Here is a 16,902-nt window from a genome sequence, read left to right as displayed (position 1 = left end):
ACTTCCTAATAAATAAATGAATGAGAGACTTGCTTCAACTGAGGTCCACAGACCAAACCCTGCCGTAGTTCGAAAGTCACAGGGTGAGGTGGGAACCTCAGCAGAGCTCGTTTGGATCAGAGCAAAGGTCCATTTTGGCCAGCGCCCTCTTTCTGGGAGCCCAACCAGACACCACAAGCAGGATAAGAAGGCAACAGCAGATCCTCCACTGTTGGTACCACACAACAGTGGGTCTTCAGGGGTATACTGCCTCGGGCAAGGGAGGCTCCATTTCTCCGCCAAGGAGCGTGCTCGACCTCTGCTCCGTGAGCCTATCCGCTCCCCCTTTAAAGGATGGCGTGTTGCAGTCTCTCAGCCTGCCAACCCATCATTGCAGGGGGGAGGAAAGCCCAAAGGTCAGAGCCCAAAGGACTCACCAAGTCCGGGAGGAGGCCCCGAAGGCAACCCCTGGCCGCCGCCTTTCTCTCCGGGCTCCCCCGTGACGCTCAGGCCGAGACCCTCCCCGGAGCAGGAGCAGAAGGGAGCCCCCCTTTCCCCTCCCCTTGCAACGAGGCACCCCACGCCGGCGCCGCCTTAGCCCAGGAGAAGCCGGAGGGGCGCGCAGCAGCCGGGCCGCCCCCGGGCCCCCCAGTTCCCCGGGCAAGGCTGGGGGGGGGGGACTGTCGACCAGTGGGTTAAAGCGAGAGAGTCTCCTAGATGTGCCGGCGGGTTTGGGGGGGGCTGGTGAGGTCACTTCCTGCTTTGCCCCCTCCCTCCCGAGGAAGGGGGCTTTTGTCAGTCCCAGGGCAGCCTCTGCTCCGTCCCAGGCGCGCTGGGTGAGTTACAACCGCGTGGAGGAATTGGGGTGGGGGGGAGAGAAGGGGAACAGCCCCCCCCCTTTACCCCAAAGGGAGGCGGGCTAGAGAAAAGGGCCTTTGGGCTTCCTCCCCCCCCCCGCACCGCCGTCCTGCAATTTCCTCCTCGCTGCAAAGCCCGGAGGCCCCTGCAGCAGAATGCAGCCGGGGTGGGGGGGATTGGGGGGCGCAGGCCGCTAGTGATGGAAGACCTGCCCCCCCCCCCGCCTTGCCAACCTCGATTTCTACCTTGAGGACGGGAAAGTTTGGATCTCCTCCCTCCCACCCAGCTGTCTCCCTGGCAGCCATTTCCCCGTGTGCAAAAAGCATTTTTGGAAAAGCGCCTCTCTGGCCCCGTTCATTGCGGAAATCTGCCTTGCTCCTGTTATTTTCACAGCAGAGGGGGCTGGAGATTTACTTGTTAAAAAAAGAAAACACCAAATTCAAAGAGCTGTGTCACATACAGGTACGACGTTATGTCAGTGTAGCTATACTAGTTCACATCCCTGCTTTCAAAAGTAACTGGGGAGGGGGAACCCCTGTGAGATGGCAGGGTAAGGGGGTGATGGGCAATATTGGAAGACCAGGCACCGAAAATATGGGAAACCTGCCATGTGGAAGCCCAATGGCAAATGCTCCTACAGCAGCAACAAGCCTGTTCCCCTGGGGGAAATACCTCAGACCCCCCCCCCATCCTCTCTCACTCTGTTTTGCCGTCCTAGTCGGTCTCCTGTAACTTTTTGGCTGCTTTTCTCATCCTCTGTGCATGTGCAAAGGGGGATTCTCCCTCAAAGCTCCCATAAATTATCAACCATGGGGGCAGGATCTCTTTTGGGTCAACAGGCAAGAGAAACTGCCCCTGCCTGGCACACGTATCAACACAGGTTGGACACTTGCCAGCTTCCCTCAAGTTTTTATGGGAAATGTAGGCAGCTTGGCGGAATGTTGGACAAGTGACAGTTGAAAAGTCCGTTGGACAGCAGTCAGAGAGCCAAGCTGTGAGACCAGGACGCCTACATTTCCCATCAAACCTTGAGGGAAGCTGACAAGTGTCCAACCTGTGACAGGCGTCACTTGTGGTCCCGCTCTCAGACCCGGTCCTCACAGCAAGGAGGAAGAGTTAGCAGAGACCTATTCCAGTTCAGTTCCCAGCTTTTAAAACAAGTGTGTGTGAGAGGGGAAATCTGTGACATGGAAGGCATACAGGCGGTGGACAGTAATGGAAGATGGGGCAGGGGAGATGCGGGCAGCCTGCCATGTGGATGCCCCATTGCCACTGCCTTGTCTTGCCTCTTCCACTGGCAGTAAAGGTTGTTCCCCTGGTGGAAAACGCCTTAGATGGCTCACTACTCCCCCTCCCTCACTCTGCTTTGACGTCCTAGCTTTTGACTGCTTTTCTCTTCCTCTGTGCGAAGGGGGCTTCTCCCTCCAAGCTCCCATAGATTATCAACCACAGGGGGCTGAGTGCCTTTGGAGTCAGCAGGCAAGAGAAACAGCCCCTGCCTGGCACAGATCTGGTCCTCACAGCCAGGAGGAAGAGCTGGCAGAGGCCTGAGGTGGTGGAGGGCAATTTCAGACACTGCCCCCCCCACTTTCTCCGCACATACATTCAAGGGGGCTTCTCTTCAGACTGCACAAGGAAGAACCCATTTTGGGAGGCTTCCCTCTGCTAAAATCTTCCTGTCACAGAAAAGCACAATGACAGGCAAAGACAAAGGGCAGAAATGTTTCACGGGCAGGGCTGGTTTTCTCCGCGTGGGCAGATTTCAATTCCTAGCTGGCTTCTCCCACCTGCAGTCTCACATCCCGTCACTTCCGGGCACCTCATTCCCAGCACCTCCCCCTACTTGTGTGGGGCAGGCTGGAGGGTCTCGTCTCCCCTGAGAGGAGAGGAGGGACCAGAGTGGCTTTCAGGGCCAGGGACCACTCAGCACTCAGGAAACGATTGGGTGAAGCTTGGGTGGAAAAAATGGCCAGAAGTAGAAGGGGATGAATGGATTAGCAAGGTGGGCCCTTCCCCTGTAAAGAATGGCTGCATGTGGGGAGAGATACTGGGCCAAGGATTCTTGATCCAAGATCTTGAATTGCGCCTCACAGCAAATCCAGAGAGAGCTCTGCTGAAGGGCAAAGAAATTTGAGTGCAGCAAAAAGCGTTGCCCTCCACCTTTCTTTCTCTCCCTCCCAGGTGGCCAAAGAAAGCCCCCCTCGGCTATTTCTCCGCTGTCTCCTCAGTGTGGTGAAGGGAAAAGACCAGCCATGCAGCCAGCTCAGGTAAGTGGGGGGGGGGGGGCGGTTCACGCCATGTGTTGTCCTAAATTTCCCTTCGCAAGGGATTTGCTCCTCTTCATGGACATCTCTGGCCGTTTCTCCACAAGGCTTATAGCCCACCTGCAAAATGAGGGCCCCCGAGATGTCCCCAAGGGAGACTGCAGGCCTTAAGATGTCCCCAAGAGACTTCCATCCGCTCCGCTCCTAATACCAACAAACCAGAGAGGCAATTCCCGGCACAATTGCTCTACCAGAAAGTGGAAAACCACCCGAGAATAGTAAATAATTAAGAAACTTCCTTTATCTATTCAAAGTGTCAATGCTCAATCAGTGCTCACAGTTATTAGACTCATTCCACTCATAAGTATATATCAGTCAACATACAATTCAAATGCAAATACAAAAGAATAGTCCAAGAGGGACAAAATACTCCCCTTCTGTGTCTTCACAGGGTAACAACTCTGAGTTCAAAATGCAAGGCGAGTGTCAGTAGTTTTGTGTCCTTTTTAGATGTTCTATTTTTCTCTCTGTTTTCTTTTTGCAGGTGTCTCCAGCTTATTTGCCGAACCAGGGATCCCCAGAGATGAACGCCCGAGCTGAGGCCAGCTAGAATGTCAGGTTTCGTCTCACGGACTTCCTCAGGGGCAACCACGGATCACTGCAATAGCCAACATACCATCATGCCAACAATGCCAATGATGTACTGATAAAGAATTATTACCAAGTTTAAACAAATCTCCATGCTTACCCATACAAGCCTTCAATTCTTTCTTTGAACCCAGAGGGCACATCAACACAAGTCCCTTCCAAAATCTCATCCTTTTATATCTGACACCAAAGGCCAGTGACGGCGAACAATAGCATACAGGCGTTTGGATAGGTGAGTATAATCCATTGCCCATCGCAGTCTATCTGACTTCATCCTAATGTTGGTTTCAAACAACCTCTCCCTAGGTAACCCCAGATGCATTTTACAAGAAGCATCTTACAGAGCCTCGGGTACCTAGGGAGAGGTTGTTTGAAACCAACATTAGGATGAAGTCAGATAGACTGCGATGGGCAATGGATTATACTCCCCTATCCAAACGTCTGTATTGCTATTGTTCGCCGTCACTGGCCTTTGGCGTCAGATATAAAAGGATGTGAATGGCCACCTACTATAGGCTATAGGCGAACTAGATACATCAGGGACACTTTAGTCTGTTCAGATTTGGCAAGGACACAGGCTATGGCAGATATGCCAACGGGGGATTACAAATGTGGGCATTGCGCTGCATCCCCCTTGATTTTGGAAGGGAGTTGTGTTGATGTGCCACCTATGGGCAAACAAGTGCCCATCAAACATTTCTCAACATGCCAGACTGCTGGGGTAATTTACCTCATTATAGGCCCATGCCCCAAATTGTATGTGGGAAATACCAGTAGACCATTGCGGGTTCGGGTCCTTGAGCATGTATCAAGAATCAGAAATAATGTTCAGGAAGCCCCTCTGACTCAGCATTTTAGGGAGAAACATCACAAGGCACAGGATATGAAGGTAGCAGTTTTATTTGTGGCACGTAGAGGCTCTGGTCAATGTACTCCCAAAGAATTACTTAGATGGGAAGCCCAGTGGATTTTCTTTCTGAAAACTTTGAAGCCACAGGGGCTTAATCGTGTACTTCTGCTAAACTGCTTTTGGGGATGCGTACCAGTATAGGCTACTGCATCTTTAATTTCAGCGAAATGGTCAGGATAGAGTTACTATATAAGTGAGTCAGAACCAGGAGGGTTCACGCTGGATTATCGTGTCAGCATCACCCTCTGGGTTCAAAGAAAGAATTGAAGGCTTGTATGGGTAAGCATGGAGATTTGTTTAAACTTGGTAATAATTCTTTATCAGTACATCATTGGCATTGTTGGCATGATGGTATGTTGGCTATTGCAGTGATCCGTGGTTGCCCGTGAGGAAGTCCGTGAGACGAAATCTGACCTTCTAGCTGGCCTCAGCTCAGGCATTCATCTCTGTGGATCCCTGGTTCTGCAAATAAGCTGGAGACATCTGCAAAAAGAAAAAAGAGAGAAAATTAGAACATCTAAAAAGGACTCAAAACTACTGACACTCATCTTGCATTTTGAACTCAGAGTTGTTATCCTGTGAAGACACAGAAGGGGAGTATTTTGTCCCTCTTGGACTATTCTTTTGTATTTGCATTTGAATTGTATGTTTACTGATATATACTTATAAATAGAATGAGTGTAATAACTGTGAGCACTGATTGAGTATTGTCACTTTGAATAGATAAAGGAAGTTTCTTAATTATTTACTACTAGAAACAAATCCCGTTGTGGGGGGAAAATACAACGGGCTCTATAAAGGGGTGACTGGGCAGGCATGAATTCCCTCCTCCTCCATCACTGATCCTGGCCAGTGAAGGAAGGGGCTGGGCATGGCCACCTGCTCAGCTCCTGATCCTAGCCGCATGAAGGGAAAACGGGCATTGCCTTCTGCTCTGTGCCTGATTACGGCTGGGTGAAGTGAGGCAGGCATTGCTGCCTGGTCCTAGCTAAGTGAAGGGGGTGCGGGTATGAATTTTTAACTGTATTTTAATTGTATTTTAATATGTTGTTATCCGCCCTGAGCCCGCTTGCGGGGAGGGCGGAATACAAATTTGAAATAAAATAAACAAACAAATAAAAAAAATATTGCCACCTTCTCTGCTCCTGATTCTGGGAGGTCGAAGGGGGGGCGGAGATTGCTACCTCCTTGGCGCCTGATTCCGACAGGGTGAAGATGGGGTGGGCATTGCCGCCTGCTTAGTGCCTTATTCCAGGAGGCTAAAGGGGGAAAGCATTGCCACCTGCTCCACTTCTTATCCTGGCTGAGTAAAAGGAAGAAGGGAAATGCCTCCTTCTCTGTGCGTGATCCCACGCAGGTGAAGATGCTGGGTGGGCAATGGCAACTGCTCCACTCCTGATCCCACCTGGATGGAGGAGGCCATGGCCCCCTGCTCCGCTCCTAATACCAGCTGGGTTAAGACAGAGAGTAGACATAGCCAACTGCTCTGCTCCTGATCCTGGCTGGGTGAAGGGGTGTGTGTGGATGTTGGCTCCTGCTTTGCTCCTAAAACCAGCTGGGTTAAGGTGAGGGGTGGGCATTTTCCACTGCTTCGCTCCTAATACCAGCTGGGTTAAGGCAGGCTCTGGCATTGCCACCTGTTCTGCTCCTGATCCCAGCTGGCTTAAGGAGGCAGGCAGTGTCACCTGCTCCAATCCTAATGCCAGTTGTGATAAGGTGGAGGTGGGCATTGCCACCTGCTTCACTCCTAATACCAGCTGACTGAAGGGGGTGTGGGCATTTCCATCTGCTCCGCTCCTAATAAGATGGGGGAGAGCATTTCCACCTGCTCCACTGCTAATATCTGCTGTGTTAAGGTGGAGGATGGGCATTGCCACCTCCTCCACTCCTAATACCAGCTGGGTTAAGGTGGGGGCAGGCATCGCCACCTGCTCCGCAACTAATACCAGTTGAGTTAAGGTGGGGGACAGTAATTGCCAACTACTCTGCTCCTAATACCACCTGGCTGAAGGGAGGCGGGTATTTCCACCTGCTCTGCTCCTAACACTAGCTGGGTTAAAGGTGGGGTGGGCATTGCCACCTGCTCCGCTCCTATTACTGGCTGCATTAAGGTGGAGAGTGGGCATAATTACTTGCTCTGCTTCTGATAGAGCAGAAAGTTCGGTGGATAGGGAACTGGTTGGAGGACCGCACTCAAAGAGTGGTGGTCAACAGCGTTTCATCAGATTGGAGGGAGGTGTCCAGTGGGGTGCCGCAGGGCTCAGTTTTGGGTCCGGTACTTTTCAATATTTTTATCACTGATCTGGATGAAGGAGTGGAAGGGCTGCTCATTAAATTTGCTGATGATACCAAATTGGGAGCGGTAGCAAACACCCAAGAAGATAGAATTAAAATTCAACAAGACCTGAATACTCTGGAGAAGTGGGCAGCTGTGAATAGGAGGCAATTCAACAAAGACAAGTGCACAGTATTACATCTGGGCTGCAAAAATGGGAAGCACAAATACTGGATGGGGGATACACTTCTGGGCAGTAGGATATGTGAAAGGTATCTTGGGGTAAGAGTGGATTGTAAACTAAATATGAGCAGTCAGTGTGATGCGGTGGTAAAAAAGGTTAATTCAATCCTGGGTTGTATCAAAGGGGCCATAACATCGAAATCGCAGGAGGTCATAGCCCTTCTCTATACTGCCTTGGTCAGGCCACACCTGGAGTATTGTGTGCAGTTCTGGAGGCCTCACTTCAAAAAGGATGTGGACAAAATCGAGAGGGTGCAGAGGAGAGCGACAAGAATGATCAGGGGTCTGGAGACTGAGCCCTATGAGGAAAGGCTGAGGGCCTTGGGAATGTTTAGTTTGGAGAAGAGGAGGTTGAGGGGGGAAATGATTGCTCTCTTTAAATATTTGAAAGGCTGTCATTTGGAGGAGGGCAAGGAGCTGTTCCAGTTGGCAGCAGAGGGTAGGACCCGAAGCAATGGGCTTAAAATACATGCAGAAAGGTACCGGCTGGATATTAGGAAAAACTTTTTCACGGTCAGAGTAGTTCAAAAGTGGAATCAGCTGCCTAGGGAGGTGGTGAGCTCCCCCTCACTGGCAGTTTTCAAGAAGAGGCTGGATGAATACTTGTCCGAGATGTTTTAGGCTGATCCTGCACTGGGCAGGGGGTTGGACTAGATGGTCTGTATGGCCCCTTCCAACTCTATGATTCTATGATCCCAGCTGGATGAAGGGGGAGAGCATTGCTACCTGCTCTGCTCCTAATAACAGCTAGGTTAAGCCAGAGAGTGGGCATTACAACCTGCTCCGCTCCTGCTCCCAGCTGGCTGGCATGTGGGTATTGCCACCTGCTCCTGCTCCTAATATCAGCTGGGTTAATGCACGGGGCAGGCATTGCTTCTTCTCCACTACTAATATCAACTGGTTTGAGGTGGGGGGCGGGGGCGGGTATTACAAACTGCTCTGCTCCTAATTTCAGCTGGGTTAAGGGGGCTGTGGGCATTGCCACCTGCTCCGCTCCTGCTCCCAGCTGGCTGGCATGTGAGTATTGCCACCTGCTCCTGCTCCTAATATCAGCTGGGTTAATGCACAGGGCAGGCATTACTCCTGCTCCACTACTAATACCAACTGGTTTGAGGTGGGGGGGCGGGTATTACAACCTGCTCTGCTCCTAATTTCAGCTGAGTTAAGGGGGGCATGGGCATTGCCACCTGTTCCACTCCTGATGCCAGCTGGCTGAAGGGGAGTGGGCATTGCCACCTTCTCCGCACCTAATACCAGCCAGGTTAAGGCATGGGGAGGGCATTGCCACCTGCTTCGTGCCAGTTCCCAGCCTGGGCTTCCCACCACGGCATGTTTTCTGGATCGATATGGTGAGTTGCCTGGGCTTTCCTCTGCAGCAGTGCCCTTTGGTGGTGCACCAGGGTAGAAAGTGAGTTGCCTGAAACACGCTTACTCAATTATATAGTAAGATTCCTATTTTTAAATAACATCCCCCTTTTTTCAATGGTTGGAGACCCTAACAGCTTTTCATACTGTTCTCCTCCATTTTTCCCTCCCAACAACAGTCTTGTGAGGTAGGTTGGGCTGAAAGACTTTGATGGGACTAATGCACCTGGGCAGGCTTATATGGCACAGAGGGAATTCAAACTCAGTCTTCCCAGGTCCTAGTCCTTCACTCTAACCACTATGTCACACCAGCCTTTTGGATTTTCTTTCTCATGGTCCACCTTTCCAGCACTATAATGAAACTCTCTTCTCCTGCTTCCAGGGTCGGGTGTCCTTCGAAGAGGTGGCTGTGCATTTCACCCAGGGGGAGTGGAGCCTGCTGAGCCCAGCGCAGAGAGCCCTGTACAAGGAAGTCATGCTGGAGAATTTTGGGACTGTGGCCTCTCTGGGTGAGGGTCCCTTTCCCCTGGGCTGCCTTCAACTGGCTGTGAGGAGTGACTGTAAGCAACTCCTGATTGAGGGAGGATGTGGTCAGGCTGTTTCCTCTGGGCTCAGTGGCTGATCTCTGCCACTCTTTGATCCTTCCCCAGATGTGGGAGGGGTTGTGGAGAAGGAGCCCCCCCCCATCTTGCATCTCTGTGCCCGGACCACAAGGGAGGGCATCAGAGGAAGTGCCAAGGGGCCTTGATATGTAGAAGGTGTGAGTGTCTAAGCGAGGCTTCCCGCCGGCTGGGCCTTGTCTCACCCTGACTGAGTTTTGACTGTGGAGGGAACTTCGCTGGCTTCTCTGCCACTATCTTTCTTTTTTTCTCCTCACAAAAGGGCCTGAGGTTGCCAAACCTGACCTCATTTCCAGGCTGGAAGTAGAAGAAGAGCCATTTCTCCTGATGTCTGATGAAGAGGAGGGATTGGCAGGTATCCATTTTAATTTGTTGCGGGATTATCTGTTCATTTTGCTTCCTTCCAAGGGCTGGTGGATTTCTGTGGCGTTTTTTTCTCTTTGGAGTTTAAGCTTCTTCACCCAAGAACTTTTCTGGGTTGGGAATGGTGAAATGGTGCTTGTAGACCCTGGACGCACCTCCTTCTCCCAGGCCGGTTCACTTATGCCAACCATTGACCACACTGAGAGGCAGTGGCTCTGTGGCAGGCCTTGATCCTGGGCAGCTGGGCCTGCCAAGCAAAGCAGGGGCTTTTCCTCAGAGACATGATGACCCAAAGCAACTCCAGCCAGATCTCATATGGATGCATCCTGCCTCCTTCCCCAAGCACAGATCAGTGTTGTAGGTGATTCTGAAGGGGCCTTCAACTCAACAACTCATACAGTTGTCCAAACTAATTAACATCTCTCTCTTTCTCTCTCACTCACTCACGAGCCATGAACGAAAATAAAGCAAGTTAAATTAAAGCTGTTTGCCTTTCTTTACACCAGCAGCGTCTTGCAAGCACTCTCTCTCTTGGTTGTTGTGGGTTTTCCGGGCTGTATTGCCGTGGTCTTGGCATTGCAGTTCCTGACATTTCGCCAGCAGCTGTGGCTGGCATCTTCCGAGGTGTAGCACCAAAAGACAGAGATCTCTCAGTGTCACTTTTGACACTGGCAGCAAGGAGGTAGCATTGAGGAAAAGGAATCACGTGGGCTGGGCCAAAACCCACGTAATCACTTTTCAGCACTAGGGGAACTTCATTGCAGCTCGTTCCCCCTCCAAATGAGCCCTGGACTTAGTGATCCGGGAACATGGCTCGCATGGCCACAGAGAGGTCTCCTCGTGCCAGCTGTGGCACGCATGCCATAGGTTCACCATACCTGTTATAGACTGTCCCATCTTTAATAAATTGACGTCTCGCTTAATTACCCCTCTACTTGAAAATATGGAACGACCTAATAAGAGAGCCCAGGTGACGTGGTGATCACTGGATACAAATGATTCCCCCTTCTGTGGCAAAATATATAGGGGCAATAAATAAATATCAGGGACAGAATATTGAGTAAGATTTTTCCTCTTTTAATTTCACCTTCAGGCAATAGCTTTAATAGCAGCACCAGACAGACAGACAGACAGACAGACAGCGGCCACTCTTGGGGCTGTGGGGGGGGGATCCAATGTGACTGGAGAGTGAACGGTCCCTTCTGAAGCCGGCTTCTCTTTTTCAATGTAAACTTGACTCTTAATTTTCTTCTCCATTCTTGCTTTCTTCCAATGTGAAATTGAAGCTTCTGATGGGTACAAAAACTTCATGAGAAATATTTATCTTCAAGGCACAGCATATAGGGGATACCCCCCCAAAACCAAACAATTGAACTCCGCAGAGGACAATGTTTGTGCCCAGGACAATCAAGGATGTGAAAAGCACATTTTCTCCTCGTGCTTCACTGATCCCTGTGAGGGGTTTAAAGAAAGATGCAAATCTGGTTTGCTGGTTCCAGGTTTGTTGTTCAGCTTAAAGTCTATCCTGTTCCCTTCTTCTTCTGGCTGACATCTCTCCTCCGATCATGCGCTGGTGTATCTCTGTTCTCATTTACAGTTGCTTCTGACTGCCTTCTCAAGGCATATTTAACCTTGGAAGACCCCTCAAAAGAATGGCTGTCCCCTTTTTAAAGTCAGAGTTTTGGTCTAGTAAATCCCCTTGTGAAAATAAGCTGAGCGGAACAGGTGGCAATACCCACCCCCATCTTAACCCAGCTACCACCGCGAGCCTGCCTGGCTGCCCACCCATGGCAGGAAGGACTGCCCCAGGCAGACCCCTAATGCCCTCATATTTGATTTCTGATTTCAGGAACATAATTTTTTTATCTTAAAAAATAAACCATGCAATTGACATACAACAAAAAGTTTGTATGGCTGAACAGCATAAGATGACAACACCTGAGCATAGAGAAAGTGATAAAGGTAAAAAAAACACCTCTCTTCAGACCCTCAGCTCGGTACATTAAAGCCAAACCGGCTGTCCCTGTCTTCAAAGGTGCCCTTGTTCTCACCAGAACAACCCCAAACCACTCCCTCTCTAAATTCACCTAGGCAGGAAAAGAAAAACTTAAAATGACTGAGTAGCTTTGAGAAGTGTGGGGGGATCTCTCTTGTGTATTCTTTTTTTTTTGTCTTGGGGTACACTTATTACCATAGGAATGGCTTCTCTGCCAGCTTTTTCAGCTCGGAACTTAGAAGGAATAAAGAAAGAGAGGGGGAGAACCGGGTACAGACTTCTGTGATCTTAAACTCTGTGCAAACACAATCATCACAAAGCAAAGGAGGAAACTCTGATAGAGATGGCTTGTAAATGTGTCCTATCTTCACACAAGGTTTCTCTTTCTTTCTGCAGGAGGCACGTGGAGGTCAGAGAATGAAACATCTGAACATCCAGTAATGGATAAAGAGGATACATATTCAGATGCGAAAGGGAAGGTTAAAAATTCTGATACCCTGCGGAAGAAGGGGAGAAAACATCCATCTAAAGGAAGAAGTAATTCTGGTTTTTTACAAGGTGTAAACGCTCATGAAATCCCACTACTTGAAAAAAAGTACATAGAAGGCAAGAGAAATGAGGGCACAGCACGTGGAGAAAAATTTTCTGAAAAACCAAACATTAGCATGCATTGGAAAAGCCGTAACAGAAAGAAAAAATATAAATGCCGGGAGTGTGGAAAAACATTCAGTCAGAGTGGAAGCCTTAATTTCCATCAAAGAACTCACACACGGGAGAAACCTTATAAATGCCAGGATTGTGGGAAAAGCTTCAGTCGCAGTGGAGATCTTAATTCCCATCGAAGAATGCACACAGGGGAAAAACCTTATAAATGCCAAGACTGTGGAAAAAGCTTCAGTCAAAGTGGAAGCCTTAATTCCCATCGAAGAATGCACACAGGGGAAAAACCTTATAAATGCCAGGACTGCGGAAAAAGCTTCAGTCACAGTGGAAGCTTTAATTACCATCGAAGAATGCACACAGGAGAAAAACCTTATAAATGCCAGGACTGTGGAAAAAACTTCAGTCGCAGTGGAGACCTTAATTATCATCAAAGAATACACACAGGAGAGAAACCTTATAAATGCCAGGACTGCGGAAAAACCTTCAGACAGAGTGGAGGCCTTAATTACCATCGAAGAATGCACACAGGGGAAAAACCTTATAAATGCCAGGACTGCGGAAAAAGCTTCAGTCACAGTGGAAGCCTTAATTACCATCGAAGAATGCACACAGGAGAAAACACTTATAAATGCAAGGACTGCGGGAAAAGCTTCATTCAAAGTGGATCCCTTAATTCCCATCGAAGAATGCACACAGGAGAAAAACCTTATAAATGCCAGGACTGCGGGAAAAGCTTCAGTCAAAGTGGAGGACTTAATTCCCATCGAAGAATGCACACAGGGGAAAAACCTTATAAATGCTTGGACTGCGGAAAAAGCTTCAGTCACAGTGGAAGCCTTAAATATCATCAAAGAATGCACACAGGGGAAAACCCATATAAATGCCAGGACTGCGGGAAAAGCTTCAGTCAAAGTGGATCCCTTAATTCCCATCGAAGAATGCACACAGGGGAAAAACCTTATAAATGTCTGGACTGCGGAAAATGCTTCAGTCGCAGTGGAGACCTTAATTCCCATCGAAGAATACACACAGGTGAAAAACCTTTTGAATGCCCAGATTGCAGAAAAAGCTTCAGTCACAGTGGAGACCTTAATTACCATCGAAGAATACACACGGGGGAAAAACCTTATAAATGCCAGAACTGCGGGAAAAGCTTCAGTCGCAGTGCCGACCTTAATTCCCATAGAAGAATACACACAGGGGAAAAACCTTATAAATGCCAGGACTGTGGAAAAAGCTTCAGTCGCAGTGGAGACCTTAATTCCCATCGAAGAATGCACACAGGGGAAAAACCTTTTAAATGCAATGACTGTGGAAAAAGCTTCAATCACAGTGGCGGACTTACTGCCCATCAAAGAATACATACAGGGGAAAAACCTTATAAATGCCAGGACTGTGGGAAAAGCTTCAGTCAAAGTGCAGGGCTTCATTACCATCGAAGAATGCACACAGGCGAAAAACCTTAAAAATTCCAGGACTGCACAAAACCTTCGGTCAGTGTGAGCAAGTTAATTCCCATAGCAAAATTCACACAGGAGAGAAGCCATCTAAATGCCTGGAATGTGGGAAAGGGTTTAAACAGAAGAATGAATAAACTTCCCATCACAGAATTCACATGGGTGAAACCATATGATTGCCTCGTATGTGGAAAAAGCTTCAGTGTGTGTGGAAGCCTGACTTCCCATCAAAAAATTCACGCAGAGGAAAAACCATATTAAAAAAAATTCAGTCCGAGTAGAAACCTTGCTCTTCATCAAAGAATTTACATAGAATTTATATAGAATTTACATAGAAATGTTTTATGTGTGGAAGGACATTGTATAAAATAAACTATGTTAAACCATTCTGTCTTACATATTCCTAGCCCCTCCCTCCCTCCCTCATGATTGATTGATTAGAAGACTCTAATTGTGTTTTTGCCCTGACCTAGATAGCCCAGGTAAGCCCATCCTGGTCAGATCTCAGAAGCTAAGCAAGGTTGGCCTTGGTTAGTAATTGGATGGCAGACCTCCAAGGAACTCTAGGGTCTCCATGCAGTGGCAAGCAATGGCAAACCACCTCTGTTAGTTTCTTGCTTTTAAATCCCCCACTGGGGGGCTATGACTTGACAGCACTTTCCTCCACCGCTCCCCATGAATATGTTGCCTTAAACTATTCCAACATCTTCGGTGGGATGATACAGTTGTGGGAGCCTTCCTGTTTGCGCTGGACAGGTAAATGTCCCAAGTGGGAGCCAAAATAGAGGCTGCCTCTATATAGGCAGCTGTACACCTCCCCCCTCGGCTTTGCTCAGATGAGTGAAGCTGTTGCAGCAGAGCGTAGCAAGAGAGCTGGTCCTATAGAGAGATGTGGAGCCTGGGCCCCCAAATGATTTGTTGGTTAGAAGCAGCCCCTGGAATGGGGCCTGAAAATTAATCAGTAGACTATGGTGCAATTGCGGGATGTGTTTAATGTGCATTCTGGACCTCAAGCTAATAGTAGTTGACTTGCGGCATTCTGTACCCGCTGAATTTTCTGCCTTCAATGGCAGATCCATGTGGAGTGTGTTAAAGTAGCTGAGCCATATGGTTATTGTGGCATAATTCTCCTCTCCTTCGGTGTATTCTCACAACAACCCTGTGAGGTAGGTTAGGCTGAGAGGGTGTCTGGCCCAAGGTCACCCAGCATGCTTCCATGGCAGAGTTGGGATTTGAAACTGGATTTCCCAGATTCTAGTCCAACTGCTACACCCCACTGGCTCTCAATAGAAGTGTTAATGTTCATCTCAATTTGTGTGTTTTTGTAAATAAACTTCCTTGTTCGTTCTAAAAAATAACCCTCTTGTGTTTGACGTTTTTCCCAGGCTTGGTTGAGTTTATACTCAGGCCCAGAACCTATGCCTTCAGACATACTCTACATTTTTCTTTTTGATTTCTCACTGCAACCCGTGATACAGTAGGTTCAGATTAAAATGAAAATGGTGGCAGGATTCAGGAGGTAGAAATCCTGTGTGTCAGGTGATGGCTGCAAGACCGCTCCAGATATCCATCACAGCTATTGGTTCAATATCCAGGGCGGGGCACACCTTGCTGCCCTCTTTGACCTTGTAACTTGCAGGGCTTGCCTTGCAATATTTAACAGCTAGCAACAAAGCCCATTGTTGGGAAAAAATACAATGGTCTCTAGAAAGGGGAGGGCAGATCACTGATCCTGGCCGGCGAACGAGGGGGATGGGCATTGCCACCTGCTCAACGCATGATCTTGGTCATGTGAAGGGGGGTGGGGCTTGCTGCCTGTTCCATGCCTGATACAGGCCTGATTAAAGGGGGGGGGCATTGCCTCCTGCTCAATGCCTGATTACAAATGGGTGAAGGGGGGTGGGTATGGCCACCCGCTCAGTGCCTTACTCCGGTAGGTTGAGGGGACTGAGCATTGCCACCTACTTTGCTCTTTACCCCAGCTGGGTGAGGGGAAGAAGGACATTGCCTCCTAGTCTGCAGCTGATCCCAGCCAAGTGAAGGCACAGGGTGGGCATTGGCACCTGCTCCTCTCCTGATCCCAGCTGGTGGAAGTGGGGTGGGCATTGCCATCTGCTCCACTCCTAATACCAGCTGTGTTAAGGTGGGGGTGGGTGGGCATTGCAACCTGCTCTGCTCCTAATACCAGCTGGCTTAGGGTGGTGGTGGGCATGGCCACCTGCTCAGTGATTTATTCCAGTAGATTGGTGTGGGCATTGCAACCTGCTCTGCTCCTTATCCTGGCTGGGAGAAGGGAAGAGAGTAATTGCCTCCTTCTCTGCACTTGATCCCAACTAGGTGAAAATGTAGGGTGGTCATTACCACCTATCCCACTCCTCATCCCAACTGGGTGACGGTCGCAGCAGGCACTGCCACCTGCTCCGCTCCTGGTCCCAGCAAGGTGAAGGGGGATGGGCATTGCCATCTGCTCTGCTCCTGATTCCATCTGGGAATCATGCCACATGTATTGCCACTTGCTCAGTTCATTATACCAGCTGTGTTATGGTGGGGTTGGGCATTGCCAGCTGCTCCACTCCTAATACCAACTGGGTTAATGTCGGGTGGGCATTGCCACCTGCTCCGCTTCTGATCCCAAGTGGGTGATGGCCAGGGCAGGCACTGCCACCTACTCCACTCATGATCCCAGCAAGGTGAAGGGGACGGGCATTGCCATCTGCTCTGTGCCTGATTCCACCTGGGTGAGGGGGGGCAGACATTTTAACTTGCTCCGCTGCTAATACCAGCTGGATTCAGGTGGGTGTGGGCATTTCCACCTCCTCTGCTCTTATCCCAGCTGGGTTAAGGTGGGGGTGGGCATTGCCACCTGTTCTACTCTGAATACCAGCTGGGTGAAGGCAGGGGGCATTGCCACCTGCTCTGCTCCTGATCCCAGCTAATTGAAGGGGGTGGGCATTGCCACCTGCTCCACTCCTAATAGCAACTGGGATACGGCAGAGGTGCACATTGCGACATCTCCGCTCTAAATATCAGCTGGATTAAGGTGGGGTGGGCATAGCCATCTGCTCTGCTCCTGATCCCATCTGGGTGAAGGGGGCGGGCATTGCCACTTGCTCAGCTCTTTATACCAGCTAGGTTATAGCAGGGGTGGGCATTCCCATCTGCTTCTCTCCTAATACTAGCTGGGATAAGTCAGGGGGTGGGTATGGCCACCTGCTTTGCTTCTGATTCCAGATGATTTAAGGGGTCGGGCATTAGCCACCT

General features: G+C 49.5%; 1 protein-coding gene across 2 annotated transcripts; it reads left to right on the top strand.

Annotated features, from left to right (window-relative positions):
- Positions 1 to 753: 753 nt before the first annotated feature.
- LOC129329131 (zinc finger protein 345-like) lies at positions 754 to 14,965 on the top strand. Of its 2 annotated transcripts, none has more exons than XM_054978568.1 (5): positions 754 to 815; positions 3,019 to 3,104; positions 8,925 to 9,051; positions 9,425 to 9,517; positions 11,918 to 14,965. In XM_054978568.1, the coding sequence occupies exons 2-5, from the start codon at positions 3,090 to 3,092 to the stop codon at positions 13,648 to 13,650; spliced, it is 1,968 nt and encodes a 655-aa protein (XP_054834543.1). In that variant the 5' UTR covers positions 754 to 815; positions 3,019 to 3,089; the 3' UTR covers positions 13,651 to 14,965. The 2 variants fall into 2 exon arrangements, with proteins under 2 accessions (XP_054834543.1, XP_054834542.1); XM_054978567.1 differs by having other exon boundaries at positions 8,925 to 9,102.
- The last annotated feature ends 1,937 nt before the right edge of the window (positions 14,966 to 16,902 follow it).

This window comes from Eublepharis macularius, chromosome 4, assembly GCF_028583425.1.
Source record: "Eublepharis macularius isolate TG4126 chromosome 4, MPM_Emac_v1.0, whole genome shotgun sequence".
NCBI lineage: Eukaryota > Metazoa > Chordata > Lepidosauria > Squamata > Eublepharidae > Eublepharis > Eublepharis macularius.
This window is presented reverse-complemented; position numbering and strand designations above follow the sequence as displayed.